The 17,671-nt window shown below is 38.0% G+C and overlaps 1 protein-coding gene across 1 annotated transcript in view; it reads right to left on the bottom strand.

The window, feature by feature from the left end:
• The window catches only part of Tfap-2 (transcription factor AP-2), an 85,523-nt gene that overhangs the window by 12,164 nt on the left and 55,688 nt on the right, over positions 1-17,671 (bottom strand). The window contains exon 5 of the mRNA XM_076380535.1: positions 4,683-4,881. Within this exon, the coding sequence (XP_076236650.1) occupies positions 4,683-4,881 (199 nt within the window). The remainder of the gene's footprint in view (positions 1-4,682; positions 4,882-17,671) is intronic.

Below are 17,671 nucleotides of genomic sequence, written 5' to 3'. Positions count from 1 at the left end.
TAGCTTGCACCCCTGATTACTCGAGACACTCTCGAATACTGGCATCGTTAATCGTCTACGACTGCCGCTTTATATTAGTAAACCAAAGGGTCTATAGTCAAACGTGTCCTGAAGTAAGGATCACCGATGAGATGTCGATAATAAAAATAGAACAAGTTTATTAAAATCGTAGAGGAATAAAGATAAAATTATTTATCTCTCAAAATAGGTGTTTTAATACGTAGACCAAAAAGGGAGAATTTTTTTTTATAAAAAGTTATACAAAATATACTATACAGCTTCTAATATAATTTAGTATTTCATTGTTTTAGTTTTGTTACTATGTTTTTATTTTCTTAATTACAATTCTCTAGCAAGTTTAGAATTTGTAAAGCACTCCATTACTGAATGTCTGTGTAGACACGGAATTTTCTACTTAGTCTTCATAATCAAATTATGTATTTAATTTTTTTCATTCTGTTCACTTTTTCGAGATAATATGGAGTTTAGAGTTAGCGTTTAAATAAAATTCTTTGGCAAGTTTGCAGTTTGTAAAGCACTACACTGTACGTCCGTGTAAACGTGGAATGTTCTACTTAACTTTCCTAATCCAATTAAGTTATTCAATGTTGCTTGTTCTGTTCATTTTATCGAGTTGATATCAAGTTTAGACGTTAGGATATTTGACCAAGTTAACAAGATGAGCGTAATGACTGGCGTTATTCCTCTTGGAATTATTTGCATGCTTGGTACAGACAATAGTATCTTTAAGATCTCTTACAATGTAATAGGACTATTGATCATAAATCCTACTTCTGCTCGTAAAGGTAATGAACCAGGGAGAAAAGGAAAGTGGAAGAAATAGATAAACGAGTGAGAAAATGGAAGAAAATTTACGATGTCATCAAATAACCATCAGTTGCGCTACAATTGCTATTATTTGCATCATCTATGATTGTTAAAAAATATTTTGTGAGAAGTTACATCAGACTCTTACGAAAATAAGCATGTAACAAAATATTTCTCATTAAAATTTTCTTGTTAATCTAGTACCGGTATTTATCTACATTTTCAAAAGAGGCACAAAATTTACATAAGCTTAAAAATAAGAAAAGTATAATTTATATAAAATGTTCAATGTTCAAGCAGATAACAAGTAACATTATTTGCTCGTAATATTATTTTATATAGACACGTGCATGTAATTTTCTAAAGAATTACAGGTTGAGATTGTTCGCTTGTCGACAAACAATAATGACGGCAGAGTATTACAATGTTACGTTATCAGAGGATGCTTTGCGTTAAACAGAGGGAATTACAATGCAAAATTACCTCGTAGCTAGTGGTAATTCCCAAAGTCGTTAACGGGCTGTGAGAACGGGCAGACACGAAAACGAAACGCGAAATTATGAATAAAACATTACGTTCGAATTACCTTTTTACGATTGCTCACGTGAAAAACGCGCGTTTACGTTTCCCCGTTCGAACAGCGTAAATTTTTTTGCGCCAACTTCGGGCAAACATTCGCGCGATCGTTATACAATACATAGAGTGGAATCTGAATAGCTATTTCCGACATAATCGACCGTAATTTAAATACACGAAGAAGTTAATGACGTTACGCTATCGTAAAGGATTGTTAAAAAGTCAATAACACTCCCTGCGTATGACGTGTAAACGACGAGTCAATCTCTTGCCCTTTGACATTTTTATTACTATGGACGCGGAAGATTCGCCTGCTATGCTTTCAAGATTCTCTTCAATTCAGCCTGATTGGTGGTTAGATCTAACTTGCATGTTTTATCTGAAGATATATAGATATATTATATTTTTATCTGAAGGATTATTGTGGTTTATGGGTCATTCAACTTCTGACGAGAATTTATTCATAATTTTAAAGTTGAGTGGTCAATAATCGAGAAAATTTAATGATAGATAAAATAAGGTAAGATTTGTTAGCGAACCTGATGGATATTGTAGATATGATAAATCTCTTGAATATTCTTCAACTTGTAGTTCTTTTAGATAACAGAAAACAATTAATATAAACCATTTCCGTAAACAGTGTACCTAATCTACATTTCAATATCCAAAATGTGAAAAATTGAAAATACCCATTTGTAACACTGTCTCAAGACTTCCACGATTCTCCAGTTTCGCTGGCGAACTTCCCAATTAAAGAAGTCGTTCCCAGAACTCGAATTTCGTAATCGTCGTGAACGACTAATAAAATATCAATTACTCGTCAGTGTCGGGTAGTCGATAAACCATGTTGCAATTTTAATTTCGTTCAAGCCAGCAGCGATCGAGAGGAAGGGGGTTGTACCCGTCATAGGCCAGGCGAGAGATCGTTGGGAGCACTGTAAAGCCTTCGCTCGTAAACCTTAATTCACCGTGAAGGTGGAACATAGCAGTGCAAGGGGAGAGGCGGGCCGCGAGAGACAAAAGAAAGGCAGATGGGCACGGTAGAATCTATGGTGGCAAGAGAGCCAGCCGCGTGTAATTATCAGCCAGATCGCTATTCGAATGGATGAATTATACCATCGCTGGTTGCGTTGCGCCCTGACAGCCCGAGGGTCGTTCGTACCCTAGGAATTGACACTCGAACCTATGCAATTATTAATGTCTCATTTGCATGGACGATAGATCGACTACGTTTATTGGCAGTTTAATCTCATGTTTTCAGTTCCTTCTATTCTTTTTCTTTTTTTATGAAGTTTGGTTTAGCTCTGGAGACTGTTGCAATGTTGCACAAGGGTTGCTTCGTAGTGTATTTAGGAGGCTGTTAAATCTTGATCACCAAGATAGCGTTCTAAATTTCAAGACAAAGTATCGATATGCAATTAACACGTTCAGTTTGGGTGATCCTCTCGCTAGAAGGCTCAAAGTAGTGCCTCTATGAAAATATACAATACCAAGACAGTGTTCTTACTGCGATACTTTTGTATCAGATTTGTCTTCGAGTCTCCAAACGACAGGATCACACTGTACCTAGTATACAGGAACCTTGTCTTGCCCTATCTTCTCCTTTATCCCGTGATATCTTCAGACATGAACTGATGCTTCAGCCCGCTCGATATCTTGACATCATCAGTACTGAACATGTTAAGTACATCCTGAAACCTAAAAGACTCATCCAAAGAAACCACTAACACTAAAACTTCCCAACCCAGAGCACACCAAAAAGTCACTAAAATCTCTCAACAATACCTACCTCTCCCAAAAACATCCCACAAACCACACGAATGTTCCTCAATAACCTTCTCCTTCCTGAACCCACAGAAACACTGACCTGTACCCCTGATTTTCTCACGCCTCAGGATCTCGAGTATCAGACAAGCCATTATCACTTCTCACAGCTGCGTCACGAGACACGCTGCCCCTTCGCCCCTCCGTGTTCTAATCCACTCGCAAAAATCAGGTGTTACGAGGCGTCTATACTGGCTCGGGCACCAGGTTTACGTACGTTTCGCATGCGTGAGATATATCCGGCCGTTGCCACGGTGATTTATCCATGCCTTCGGTGATAAAGCATTGCGCAACGGATAGTGTTCTGGCCGAGTAAAATGGTGGATCAGATAAAGAAGAGCGCTTCCCGCTTCCAAGGGAGAAACTCATAAATCAGGTGGCTGTCCGTGGTCGAGTATGAGGTGGCCCGAATAAAAGGCGAACGCACGTTTATTAATTAAACCGTGTAGATAGAGCCGCGTAACGGTTCAAAGATATCGGTACGCTTAGGCCTTCCGCGGTATCCCCTATCTCGACCATTGTTCCCCCTCCCGATATGATGACGGATTTTTCTTCGCGGTGGACAGATGTCCGGAAGCGTACGCGTTGCCCGCGCTATCTGCTCGTCCTTATCGCCTGTTACGCGCTAGATTTCGGATGAAACATCATCCACGATTCAGAGATACCGTTAAAATACTTGTTAGGCACTGAACGAGCTGGGCTCGGTGGTTGATGATGAAACGGGCAAGTGTAGAGTTATGATTACAGCGATTTGCAGAGAGGCTTCTTGGATTATTTGCGCGACGAGGGGATTGTGAAATGATTGGTTGACGGAGGGGGGTTAATAGGGACGGAAGCAAAGAGACTGCGACAGATTTCGGAAGTGTACCTGCTTGAATGATTTTAATGGGAAAGTGAAGGAGTTAAGGAGTGTAGAGTTACACAGTTATGAAGTCTCACTTGCTGCTGAAGGAATTTTAGAAGCTCTGCAGAGAATCTAGGGTTTCAGATCATTATGCTGGTAATTAAAGAATCTGAAGGAATTGAATTTATTACTTATGTTGCAATATAACTCGAAGCAATACTGAATGAGTTTTTACTCAGACCACTTGCATAATTACCAACACAATTATGTATGTATAAAAAATAGTAAACTATATTATCATGTATATAACGTAGTAGAAGAAGCATTATTATATTCTCAGATCTCTGATAGAGATCGCTACTCAAAAATCTCCAATTTCCTAACCCAACAAAATTTCTTGATCTCGAGAAAATATGCAAATATTATTCCCTTAAATATTTAAGGAAAGAGTCAAGGCAATATTTCGTTGCTTCGACCATAAAAGCGTCAGGCAACAAGTGTATCATTGTCTGGCTATAAGGGGGTTAATCCACTTAGAAAATTCTATTATGTAAACGAAGCCTGCAGAGGCCTTGCGGTAAAGGTTCAAAGTTTCGAGGCGATACCTTACCTTCGTAAGACTCCGCCAAGGAGACTCGCGTTCAAACATTCCGGTGGCGATAGTCGTCTTTGTACCTCGGCTACCGTAACTTTGTACTTGCTGGTGCTGCTTAGTAACGATAATCGTCCTGGAACCGAACAGAACACGTCCGAAGGCTGCGCATTCCCACTTAGCATCGCCTTCTCGCTCCTGTCCGATGGTTTCATATCTGAAACAAAATAAATTTGTCAAATATATATCAAATATCCCTCCTGATCATTGTAAGTTAGTCAAAAGGTGTGTTGAGGCCCTTGAGTCTTGGAAGAGCGAAAGCTAGATGTTCCACTTTATGGTAGGGTTTTACTACTTAAAAATTCCACTGATGTCGAATATGGTGGACTAAAAGATTTTCATGCTTCCAATTTTGCTTAAATTGAACAAGTTTACTAACTGTGTGCTGTAAATTTATGGTGTCATGAATATAAGTTAGAAATTTGTAGATTGAGTTCGAAGTTCTTATTCTAAAGTTAACTGTAAATTCTGAAAAGTTCGGGATCCTTCGTTTGCATATTAAAGTTTTCTAGTAATAACTAGCAAACCCTCTTTAAGAATACCATAAAAGTGATTGTCACAAGAATGAATGTTTCAGCTTAAGATAGAATGGAATTTATGATTACATGCAGAAGACACGAAAATTCTCTGTCCAACTAGACGACAAATCTCTTTAGAGGATATCCAATAATTACCATCTTCCTTAGTGAATATTTTATAATTAATTTCTTCTGGTTGACAAAAAGGAATGCAATAATCCTGTCAAGATTACTCTGTACTGTACTCCTATGAAAGGTCAAAGATCCCAGCGGTTCTTCCGACGTCAGGGAATACCGAAACAGAAGGTTCTTCTGAAATTGCGTTATACTGTGTATAGGTGCATAACCGTGATCAGGCCAATATCCTCGCGAAATATTTTAAATTCACCATGCCGCCCGTTTTCATTTCTATGCACCGATAGTCCGGCATTATTACATCGCTGCTCTGGAATGCTTAATATAAGGGCCGCGGGGATCGGACAAAGCCGTGTTATTACAAGGCAAATCGATGGTCAACTTATAACTTGAAACTCTTCATCGTTGCTTCACTCGATCATAAGCTACCATCTATGGTTTATGGCAGCGTGAGTTTCGAAGCGATAAGTATGGTATTTTTTAACTGAAATACGATAATATGCAATATATCCTCTTCTACTTTGTGTGAAGTTAATAAACATCCCTTCAGGAAGGAAGTCTCATTTAGGCTTGAAATTTGTGAAATTTTTTAAAGCTGAGATTTAATTATTAGGGAATGTATTCAATTTTCGAAATTAGAAATCTTTTTTTGTGCTTAGCAGTGATAATTTTGTAGATTTAGAGTATCAACTTTAAATCTAGGACCTTTATTTGTGCATATTCCACAATATTAAGTAAATGAATTATTGCAAATACATGTATGTACTAGACAGAATCAAATTTTCTTCAAGTATGGTAGTATTAGGTATTTTTATAGATATTTTCAGGCTGAATTCACGCGTACGAATGTAGGTATCACATATACTATACTTCCAGTGAAACAGCTAAGTTATCGAACACTATTTTCATATTCACTTTATTAAGAATTCAGAATTCGTTTAAAAACTAGTCGATTCTTATTCTACCGATTCGCCAGGAAGAAAAACCCGCGAGGAATTTCTACGATTTTTCGTTTTTGCAAGTGAAAAGATCATGAAACCTTATATCCTGTATATTATGCGTGCACGATCGTTTCTTTCAGGACCGATCACGATTACCGCTTGCACTGTCGACCGTACACCACGGATCATAGATTTCGCTGAACCATTTGTATTCATGAAAATGTAAGGCAGAGAGATGAGGAGGGAAAGAGGAAGAGAGTGCAAACAAGTTGTCAAGCGGAATCAATCTGTATCGAAGTCCTGATCGAACGGGTCGGGTCAAACGGGTAATAAATTTCAACGCCGAACCGAACGAATCGAACCCTGGGTTTATTCCTCGCTTAGAAATTGTAATCTCGAGAATGAGACGGTAGGAAATCGTGTAACGGTAAGCTGGTTGTCGATTGCGTTCATCTGACAATTCGTTCATATTGAGAAGCTCGAGCACTGCTGGATGATTGCAGGCTTGGTAGACTTCATGATATATAGGGTGCTCAGAAACAAACATTTAAGACAAAATATTGAGTAAATTGGTCCTTGAATTAGAGTTCTCTTATGGTTATGAAGAGATACAGACAGGTGCGTAGAATAGCTCGTAACTGTGATATTATGATGGATGATACGTAGAAACTGCAATCTATAGAGTGTCTCTGATACACCTAGAAATATTTGCAATGATAGTAGGTAATTTTAAGTGCAATAAAAATTGTTTCATCCTAGTACGTCCATTTTGAGGCAATCACTTCTTAAAACAAGTAAAAATTTTTTTTTCTTTTTACAAACACTAGAACTTTAAAAAATTGTTTAGAAACTAAATCACTTGAATTATAAAATCTTTTTATCTTTCTCCTAGAAAGTCAAATTTAATTCTTTATTCAACTTTTATTTTTATTTAGTTTCGCTTCTGTTACTCTATTGTTTCAATAAATATTTCTACGCTCACCAGAGATACTTTACAAATAATATGGCACTCTAAGGAGAGAGGGTCAACCATAAGACAGAGTTGACTTATCCCTCTATACTACTTGTGCTAATATACCTTATATTCAAAACTGAGATAGAAAATTCGAAAAAGTTTCAAATGTCAGAAAAGTATGATTCCAGCAAATGCAAAGGTGCACTGACTCCCTCGAAAGTCATATCGGCCCGTTATCTTCATCTCGCCGACGGCGCTCGGGTGCGTATTAACTCATTTAATGGGAATAACTCATGCTTTGCTCACGTTCGCCATAGCCGCGTAAAACCTGTAATTATCCAGGGTCGTTTTAACCTTTCGCCGTGCGAATTGTGAAACCGTCTCACTCATCGGTCGAGCCCGCTATCGGTCAATCGATCGTGAGTTAATTACGAAGTCACGTATCCGTTAATTCAGTCAGACGGCGGTCAGCGATAAATGGTCTTATGACATTTTCAGAAACGGTTTCTTGGTGTCATGGCGGTCGCGTATTGGCATCCTTCTCGATGCAAAAATTGCATTATTATAATCAGTGTCCCAGAATACATATAGTTTCAGTCGTTCGAGGATTGTATAAATCCTGAATCTTAACGAGACTGTTACAACCTTTTCAAATAACCTACTAAGCATCAATTTTTTCATATTACTAAAACAACAAAAGTCCTCTCATAAAGATTCGACCGATACCAACATATCTACTCTGAACTAGATTATAATAGCAGAAAGGGGGTCAGAGGAGTAGCCAAACGTAACGCCATATTTATCGATCGCGATTAAAATCTGGTCTCGTAAATTCTCCCGTATGAATTTCGAGGTCTGGTGGCTAATGAGATTTTCAGTCATCTTTCACCTTCTCTTCAACGAGGGTCCGCAGCAGGGGCGACGCGCGTGTATTTCACGGGCAACATCCTCGCCACGGCATCTCGGCATTGCCGCCGTCTTGTTTCAGCCGAGATAACGTCTAGGAAGTCGCCACTAGATAATTTGTCACTCGGTAAACGTGGATATATTACCGTCGCCAGTGAAACAAAAGTGCCAAGGTGCCTGGTCACGACTGCTAGAGAACCGTGAAAACGTTGCTCTTTCTACGTACATCTACGCCTACGTTTGCCCTGACGCGTACCGTGGCGATAATTAGCTTCGCTTGATTTCTGCTAATTGTGATTTCAATTACCTGGCTTGATACTTGATCACCATTAACTGGAGAAGGGTTGGCGTAGTTCTGATTAATTTAACACTGTTTTAGGTCGTTTCTCACTTTGTCTTCTTGGGTCGTGTACTTAGGTTTTGAAGATTAAACCTGAAAATATTCTTTTGATAGCTATCTTTATTAGCTTTAGTAAGATACTGGTCTTAAACCAGTGATCTAATGTTTACTGTATTATCATTATTATTACACCTAATATCCTCAAATTTAAAGAACAAATACTGCGTATAGTCGAGATTCTGCTGTACTTTGAATTCTACCTTCTCTATGTTTCAAAATTCTGTACTCATTTCTAGTTGGTGTCAGCGACATCGATTTAATTATTAATCTATATTTACAGAATGATTTTGTAACAGCCTAGCTAATGTCTAATTACAGAGATGCTTGAGAAGTAGGAATAAAAATAAATAAACTACTAATAAATAACTTCTCAGATACTACAGCTTTCCAATATCCATTTTCCAAACTGCTCGCAATTTACTAGCTGACAAACTGAACTGAATTTTTTGAAGAATTTATCGAACACGTAATTAAAGAGAATCCATTCCATTCTACTACTTACATACGTTTCCTCATTGTTTGAGATAATAAATCCATCCCCACACTGGGTACCACTTGAAAGGGTACACCCTGTGTACTCCCTGGGTTCCATTTATCTTGAAATCCCGTCACGTGGCTGATCTAACGATGAGTTTTTCACCTAATATATCATACAGCTGAACCGAGCGCAGCGATCGCCGATCGTTTGTCAAAGACCATCGATCGCAGCGATACCGTAAAAGCGTGGGCAGTCAATTAAACTCTCGAACAGCGATAAATCGACGCCGCTGCTCGAACACAGGACTGAATAAAACTTTTTTCTATAGACGTCAATGGATCTCGAGAGCGAAGCGACTGGTTAACGAGTAGCAAAAGGCAGAACGTGGGCGAGTTTGCATTTCGTGATGAAGGAAAGCTACAATCTCGAGAAATTTACAAACGATGTATTACCTGCTGCTGAGCTAAAGAATTTATAACACAGCGATAAAATCTATGGATTTGTTGATTTTTAGAGAAAGTTTGTGATGTATCCTTCTGATGAGAAGTAGAAGATTGATGAAAATAATTGGATCTGTTTCTATATTGTATCATTGAATTTTAAATTCTATTTGTAATTTTAATTGTCTTTCTTTTTATTTTTGTAGAATACTAATAGATGAATTTAGGTAATTTAGGTAAACTCTACGTTGACATTTAGACAATATGCAAGATAAATGGGCATTGCCTTAATAATTATTATTAATTAAACCGAGTTGCTTTCGTTAGTACATTTTTCAACTTCACAAACCGATAGTTAATGGAATAAGTAGTTCTATTGACGTCGTTAGTAGTAGAATTACACGGTGACAATTTCTACTCACGCACTATCATCTGTCCCTTCTATCATTACCAGTATTACCGTTAATGCATGTATCGTTTTTTATGTATTTGGACGTTAACATATGATAAACGTTGAAATAAGCGCCAGAATATATGTGATCAATCAGTTTTATTACACTGTTTTGCATCTGACGTTTTATGAATTAGCATTTATCCAGTTAATCAGATGTTAAAACGACTTGACTAATAATATGTAAAACGTTTTTCGCGCATGTGCCAGGAAAAACGGTTGCAAATGAGTGTCACGCGTGCATGAAAATCGATTGAAATTTATATCTTTGAATCCTGTAGTTTCTTTCTATTTCTTATGATTCCATGAGAAAAACTACTTACGATTCTAAATGGAAAACTATTCAAGATTCAAAAGAAAATGATTAATACTATTCTCATTAGTAATGAATAATGATTATTAAAACTTCTGAGCAAATTGTTGCAGGCTGAAATTAGCAATTTTTGTTACTAATAAAATACTATCTTATAATTTAATGTCACATGTCGAGAAAAACAGATTTCTTTATAGTAACTGATGTATATTCTTTATATTTGTTTCATATTCTATAAGTATATAATAATTACAGCAATTATATTTTTAGCAATAATTAACAGTTAGTCTAAGCAATAAATATCGATTGCTATCAATAAATCTGTAATTTTTCAAACCTCTATACGAACACTTACGTGCATAACTGTACTTTTAAAATTTCTTAATTTTCCAAGTCAACGAACCTCTCCATCGCCCTTCTTTACACTTCATAAAATTAAGCATCCCTCTTATAATGTCCACGGAAATATTAAACTCCATCCAGAGAATCACAAAATTTCTTCGAATTCATAAAAGATCAATTTATTACCTAACCCGATCTGTTCTGATCTCGGGTATTAAAATCACGTTATCCCATAATATCTTATACAATATTCCCTTTTTTACTACACTGTTTTCTGCCTGCCAACTCTCCCATCTTTTTATCGAAGTCATAAAGGATGAGATATTCAGCGGTGTTTTCCTGTCGATTCAATAAAATCAACGATACAGAAAAGAAAAGACTCGCTCGGAGCAAGAAAGCGATGCTCGACGGTCGTCCAAGGTTTAGCAACCGTCTGATTGCCAGTAGCAGCTTCACACGCGTGTTCGCTGTGGCTAATAGCGATTATGGGTCCGAGGGAGGGGTGCAATTTTCGTGCCAGCGCAGCGGAAACGGGCTGGACTGCAACGGGAGCACAACGACCGGAACACGTTGGCCGTCAATGAAGTAACTTCACGGCGGGTCAAACGTGCTGTGGTCCTCTAGCCCTCTTACACCTGCACAGGTAGTCTGCAGGCAGACACGAGGGTCCCATCGGTGGAGGACAGACGGTGAATTCCCCGTAATTTATCAAGAATGCACGGACACGCGTCTGTGAATCCGTTTCGTGGAACTTATTGGCAGGAAGTCCGCGATAATGGTGGTTAATTTGAATTCGAACCTGTTCTGATGGCTGGCCAAGAGATACGTGGACGTTCTTTGGTAATTTCTTCGGCATTTGTGGACTCGTTTTGAGGGGATAGGGAAAGTTAGATGCAGTCTGTTATGGGGAAAAACATAGTATTGAGTATTGAGGTACTTACACTACTGTGTATCTAATGTTATTCTTATCGGTATTTGTGAAGTTTATATAATCGTCTGAGATGAGGTGTGTAGCCAAAACTATGTCATAGAATTTTACTTCGTGTATTTTACATAGTGTAATAATGTGGAAGTGTTCAAATACTTCTACATGGTAGTGTACTTAGTTTGTGATTAGATTATTAGACGATTCTAGATCGAGAGTATTGTATTAGGAGAATTTTGTCATTTGAAGATTTTGATATTTTTGATATTAGAGAAATGGCCCTTGTCGACTTTTTATATTATTTCAGGAGAGCAAGAAGATATTCTAGCATACTGAATTTTTGTTCTATAGATTAAAGTCTCTTTAAAGGATACCTTCATCATGTTACATTACATATCCACTATGTTTTCTAGTGTTTAGGTTCCACTATGTCGTCAGTCTTGCTCCTGACCACTGGATTGTGTTCTTATAAAAACAATCGTAAAATTTGTCAAGGGTTGCTTTTGTACAGTGTCAATGGTTTCCTATAATTAACTCCAACTTGTCAAGAAGCTTATTTTATAGATACCATTTAAGTACTGAAAAATAATTTACGAGACTTTCTAGACACTTGCGATTAGTATATCGAACACTTATCGCCTGTATCTTCAACAGTTATTATCTACATGAATTCTCCATTAATTTTATTAATTATTCAATCAATGAAAAATCTGAAAGTAGTGCTCGCAATGCTCAAGACGATTAGCAATGAATAAAAACGGTGAAATAGGACCCTTTCGTGATTTCTAATTACCATTTTGGCGACTAATGACCGGATGTAACAGCCACGCTCTTTCCGATTGCAAAATCGTGCGAAAAAAAGGAGCACATCTGTGAATCCGGTGACTTTCACGTCTGTTGCTCGACTGTTACTAACAACGACTGCTTTATCTTAGTTACGATCTTGCTACGATTGAAAACGCTGTTCTGATCTATGTCACATGGAGACGTGATTTAATACGTCTTATGAGACAATATTAACGTCTGAGATAGCAAGGAAAGGGCGTGAGACACATAAGGGCAGACAGGAAATTTTCATTGAGTCAAGGTGATCGAGGTGTCGATCAGGTTTCGACCATTCAGATTGAATTCTTTTTGGAATTACGATATCCTTTGTATATCTATATTACTGAATTCTATAATTATTTATAGGTTTCTCTCTACTTTCTGTTTTCTTCTATTAATTATTTAATGTGCCAAATATTATTAATTTTATTCCTGCGTTCCTTGCATCTCTGTATCCCTTTGTCACAGAAAAATAAAATGAAGCTAGCACAAAATACCAATTAGAACTGAATTCAAACTCAAATATGAACCAAATAAAAAATTCAGCAAACTGAAGCTCCTCCTACGTACAAGAACAATCATTTTCTTTGATAAAAGAGAGAGAGAGAGAAAAGGCTAAACATCTTTAGCTTCTGTAAAACATCGTATGACTAAAGTCTCACATTTTAAACGAACCAGTGAATTTATGAAGATATCACTCTTCCCTCAAGATCAAGTTACACATGTCAAACATTTCAATAATCACCGTCCAATCACTAAATTACATTACACTGGAAGCTGCCATCGGGCAAACGCCTGTCGAGATTAATGAGATACAAAGCTGTTAACCGCAAAAATCCCCTGAAAAGGAATCCCAGTAAAAATCTCGAAGGTAATCTCGCGGCGTGATACATACACCGACGTCAGTGAAAAGTCAGCTCAGACGAGAGGATCGCTCCGCGGCGATCCTCGATTTATCAATCGTCGCCCCGCGAGAAGAAGAAACCTCGCGAGATCCGTGATCCACGACGATTCACTATTATCTATAGCCCGGGGCTGTTTAGAGAAATCATTTCGTGGCTCGATGCAACGTCGTGTCCATGATTTTAATGAGTCGCTCGGACGCGCTCGCGAGACCGTGTATTTATGATTTATGACGCGGTTGCGTAACGCGATTATTACACAGGTGTATTGATAAATTAATACAGTCGTGGCGGTGCGCGCGCGTGCACGCGATACGAGCTCGCCCTGAACCGCAAATTAATCGAGCCTCGGTTTTGTTATTTTGTAATTAAGACACTGCCGTGAGCTGTTAATTCGAAATTCGCTGATCAGAGCCGCGATAACAGGTGTAATCTTGCCTCTTAAGTGTATCAGCTGGTACGGAGAAATTTTGGGCGTATTATGAAACCAATTTCGCCCTGCCTCGATTAAAGTATTTTTGGATTAATAAAGGGAAATGAGAGTAACTGTAAATTGTCTGTGTTGAATGTTACGTATGGTAAAGGTTAATATAGCCACTTGCTGGGACGATCAGATAAACTGGGAGAGTGATAGATCTTGATATGGCATAGGTGTGTTTATTAACCCCTTAACACATAAGACTCTCTTCGTTTTACCAAGAAGAAGCGATTAATTTTCGCGTGAAATTTATAGTTTCAGAATAAGGCTTCATATTTTCATCGGTTTTAGTGGTGGAAGAAATATTCTGATAATGTAGCCGTATAGGGAGCGGTTGTGTATGTGTGCTAATATCAATTTTTACAAAAATAAGGGAATGCAATTAGAAATTGAATTCAACTGCTATTGTAACTAATATGTAGTTCCTGTTACGTAATAATTTTAAGATGCCAGAAAAAACTGTGTAGGTATATGAATTTCTCTAATCTAGGGTATAAAATAGAAAATTTTTAACAGAGTTCGAAATTTTTTGCAAAAATATATGGAAATTATGTAATCTAATTCTCAATTTTATTCTGATGTAAGATGAGCACCAATATCTAAACACTGAACACTAGACCAAAACAATTCTAAAAATTCTCCCACGCCCAATTGCAAAATAGATTACAATAAGATTAACTTAATGAATCCATGTACCACTTGACTCTAGCATGTTAGATCGCTCGCTCTCCAAGGCTGAATCCCAACATTATGTAAATAGACATCAAACTTTCATTGCATTCGACCGATAGACGTATTTCACGATTCTTGAGCTTTGCTTTTAGATAATCTTTCTCAGTCACGTATATACATTTACTCACAGGAACTTCAGCAGGATTATGTCATGCCTTAATTGTTTTAAGTACAAGGCAACCATTTATTTTCTAGTCTTCTTATTACACAATGTTACTGTGTCGATTATTATTCAAAATACGACAGAGAAAATATTTGACGTACATTTCAATTTTCCAAGTGTTTTGGAGCAAGAAGAGTACATTCAATATTTGTTTTTGTAATGGAAAACAGCTCAGAATCGAAAGTGTTAAATGCAGCCTTTACCTCGTCGTTCTTTCTATATTTATTATTTTATAATACAAAGCTACATAATGTCCTTTTTTATATAGTATAGACAGAAATAAACGCGGTATGATTTAATCGCGTTACAGGAGCGTTGACTGTACACATCGAGAGCTCGCGGCCTTGGAAAACTATTAACCCAGCAGACAAAAGTTTCCCAAGAATTTCGCTGGTCGAAAGTTCGCGCACGGGACGCGTTAATTTGCAAAAGTGAATAGCTTCGAGCCGCCTCGATGTTCGCACGTGCAGAGGGCCCAGGCGCACGCACAATTTCCTGGGCAATCAACGTCCCGGAAACTTAACCAATCGTCGCGTGCGAACGAGTTCACTTATTTCTCGACCTTGATTGGTTACCATCTAGCTCCAGGGGTGTGACTTCTCGACCCTGCCACTGGGTCTCACCAGGGGTTTTCGCCAGGCAGGGATCCACCTGGCCCGGGGGCAACTTAGCAGTGGTCCTCGTTAATTTCATTAGGGCTTGATTCCGGGAGGTTAGCTGCCCTTGCACAAAGATGGTGGCCGCCCCCCATACAGTTCCACTCCATTCGAGCGGGTCATAATGTAAAAAGGCACTTACTGTTTCGACGTTTCTCTGTTCGATTGAAGTCGATTGAAGTCGATTTCGATGAGGAGGAATGGGCTTCGAGGGTGTCCTCCATCGTTCTGAGATTGGCGTGTTTGGTGGTGTGTCTAGAGTCTTGGTTGACTGACAAAAAATTCTGTTCTTGGTTGCTCTAATATTTTTAATTTCTAATGCTTCGGTAAAAAATTCTGAAAGGGATATAGAACATTTTTGGACCGCCTGACGTCCCCGAAAAGGTACCAAATAATGAAGGCTAATCGACCAGCCATCGGGATAGATGAGTTAGAAAAATCATTAACGGAGTAAAAGCGTGTCGGCCGGTGGCCTCATTTGAATGATTAATTATTTCTAATGGCGGCCAGGCACCGATGATCGGCCTTAAGAGTACCCGTTGCCGCGGCAGAACTGATTAACCACAAAAACTCGTTTGCTTTCCTTACACGTACGCGGAGATAGGCCCAGTTCTCTCTTTCTCCATGCGAGTGTAAATAAGAAATTACTCGCTCCTTAAATTCATCGGCCATTTTTGCGTTTAGGCGTGTCGCACAATATATTGACGATGGTAATAAATACCTGCTGGATTAACACGGAGAAATCGGCGTATTTGCGACGAATATGGCGAGTGATAATGTTTTCTCACGATGTGTTCTCAGTATTAACTTAGATCAATATATTCTGTTTATCTTTTTATTTGTATTTTAGTACTTATAGTACTTTTTAACAGACTAATGATTTCCGAGAAATTAATATTTAGATTGCTATTTTTTTGTCTTCGTTTCTTATTTTCTTCTTCTTTTATCATTACTTAGTTTATGTTTGTGCTTTCTTACTTTTTATCTGAAACATTTTTCTCTATTTTATTCATAGCAATATAGTAGTATTTTCATTTGTCGGAGACAGTAATCATCACGAGTTTCATACATTTGAGCATTTAAAGCAGATGTCAACAGATGTCCAATTACACGATGTAACGTGAACTTATATTCCCTATGATTTTCGGAGATATTACTTAGAGCCTGCAGTTAGGCTCAACAAATGTCACTGCAGTAGAAATTGAACGCTGCCTATATTAATCTTCTCTGAAATTACAGGGTTTCTGTTTTCTTAAATCAATTTCTGTTTGAATTTCTATGAATTACATGAAAATCCTCGTACATCCAAATGTGAAATCAATTTTCTATTTATTAAAAGAATTTTAATATTAAGATACACCGTATGTAAGTACCACAGCATTTAAAGTGTGGTAGTGATGTTACCAATAAAATTGTGAAATTGTCAATTTGGAAAATCTAATTTCCTCGAGCCTTAAATCCTGAGAAAAATCTCCAGTACCTCTGAGCAACGTTAAACTGGAGCACGTCGAGAAGTGACGAAGGAGCCAAGGTAAGCTGCAAGTAATTGTATAACCGGCTTCCGAGAAGCGGAACGCGTATGTTGTGTCGTCTGTGTATAGTATTTATCGTGGCTGCTGCCGATCGTCTGAATATGCCAGGAGTGACAAGCTGATTCTACTGGAAAGTGGGTGGCGATCCCACACTTTTCAAGAGAACTGAAAATTCCAAATTTTCAAGCACTACTACAGTACTACTACTACTGTATATGAATACCATAACCAAGGAAGTACTTGAATATTTGTGATACGTTTCTAAAATTTAGGAGAAATAAATGATTGAAAAATCTCGAAAAAATTGAAGTACTCAGAGCTAGAGGTGAGAGTTAAAAACATATTTTATGTTACTGATTGAAGAATGCAATTTTTAACAACAATATGACTTCTCATTTCAAGGCAACGAATCACGGTCATTCTTTTCAAAAAATCTTTCTTCCAATATTTTTCTCCAAAACGTGACTTCAATCTCCTTCCTTTCACTGTCTACTCACGCTCAATTATTAAACACTAATGCAAAAGAAAGAACACATGAAAAGCACAACAAGAAATGCCACGCATCGAACCCTTTTCGCCAGAGAAAGAAGCTACGTTAAAGTGAACACGCATCGGATCCAGCCTCTCTAAATTCGACGCTACAATGTCGCCAACGTCGGTGGAAGCAAGAGGGACAAAGGTGAATCGTAGAAAAGCGTCGAATGGAAAAGAAAAACTGGCCAAATAAGCCGTTGGAGGGCAAGTAACGAGGCATATAATAACCCACAGTGACATTCGAACAAACAGCCATCTGTAGGTAATACCCCTGTGGTGAGTAACGCCCCGAAAACTGTGCCCCGCCAAGAAATTACAATG

This window comes from Calliopsis andreniformis, chromosome 6 (genome assembly GCF_051401765.1).
Source record: "Calliopsis andreniformis isolate RMS-2024a chromosome 6, iyCalAndr_principal, whole genome shotgun sequence".
Lineage (NCBI taxonomy): Eukaryota > Metazoa > Arthropoda > Insecta > Hymenoptera > Andrenidae > Calliopsis > Calliopsis andreniformis.
The sequence above is the reverse complement of the archived record's forward strand: the minus strand, read 5'-3'. Positions and strand labels throughout refer to the sequence as shown.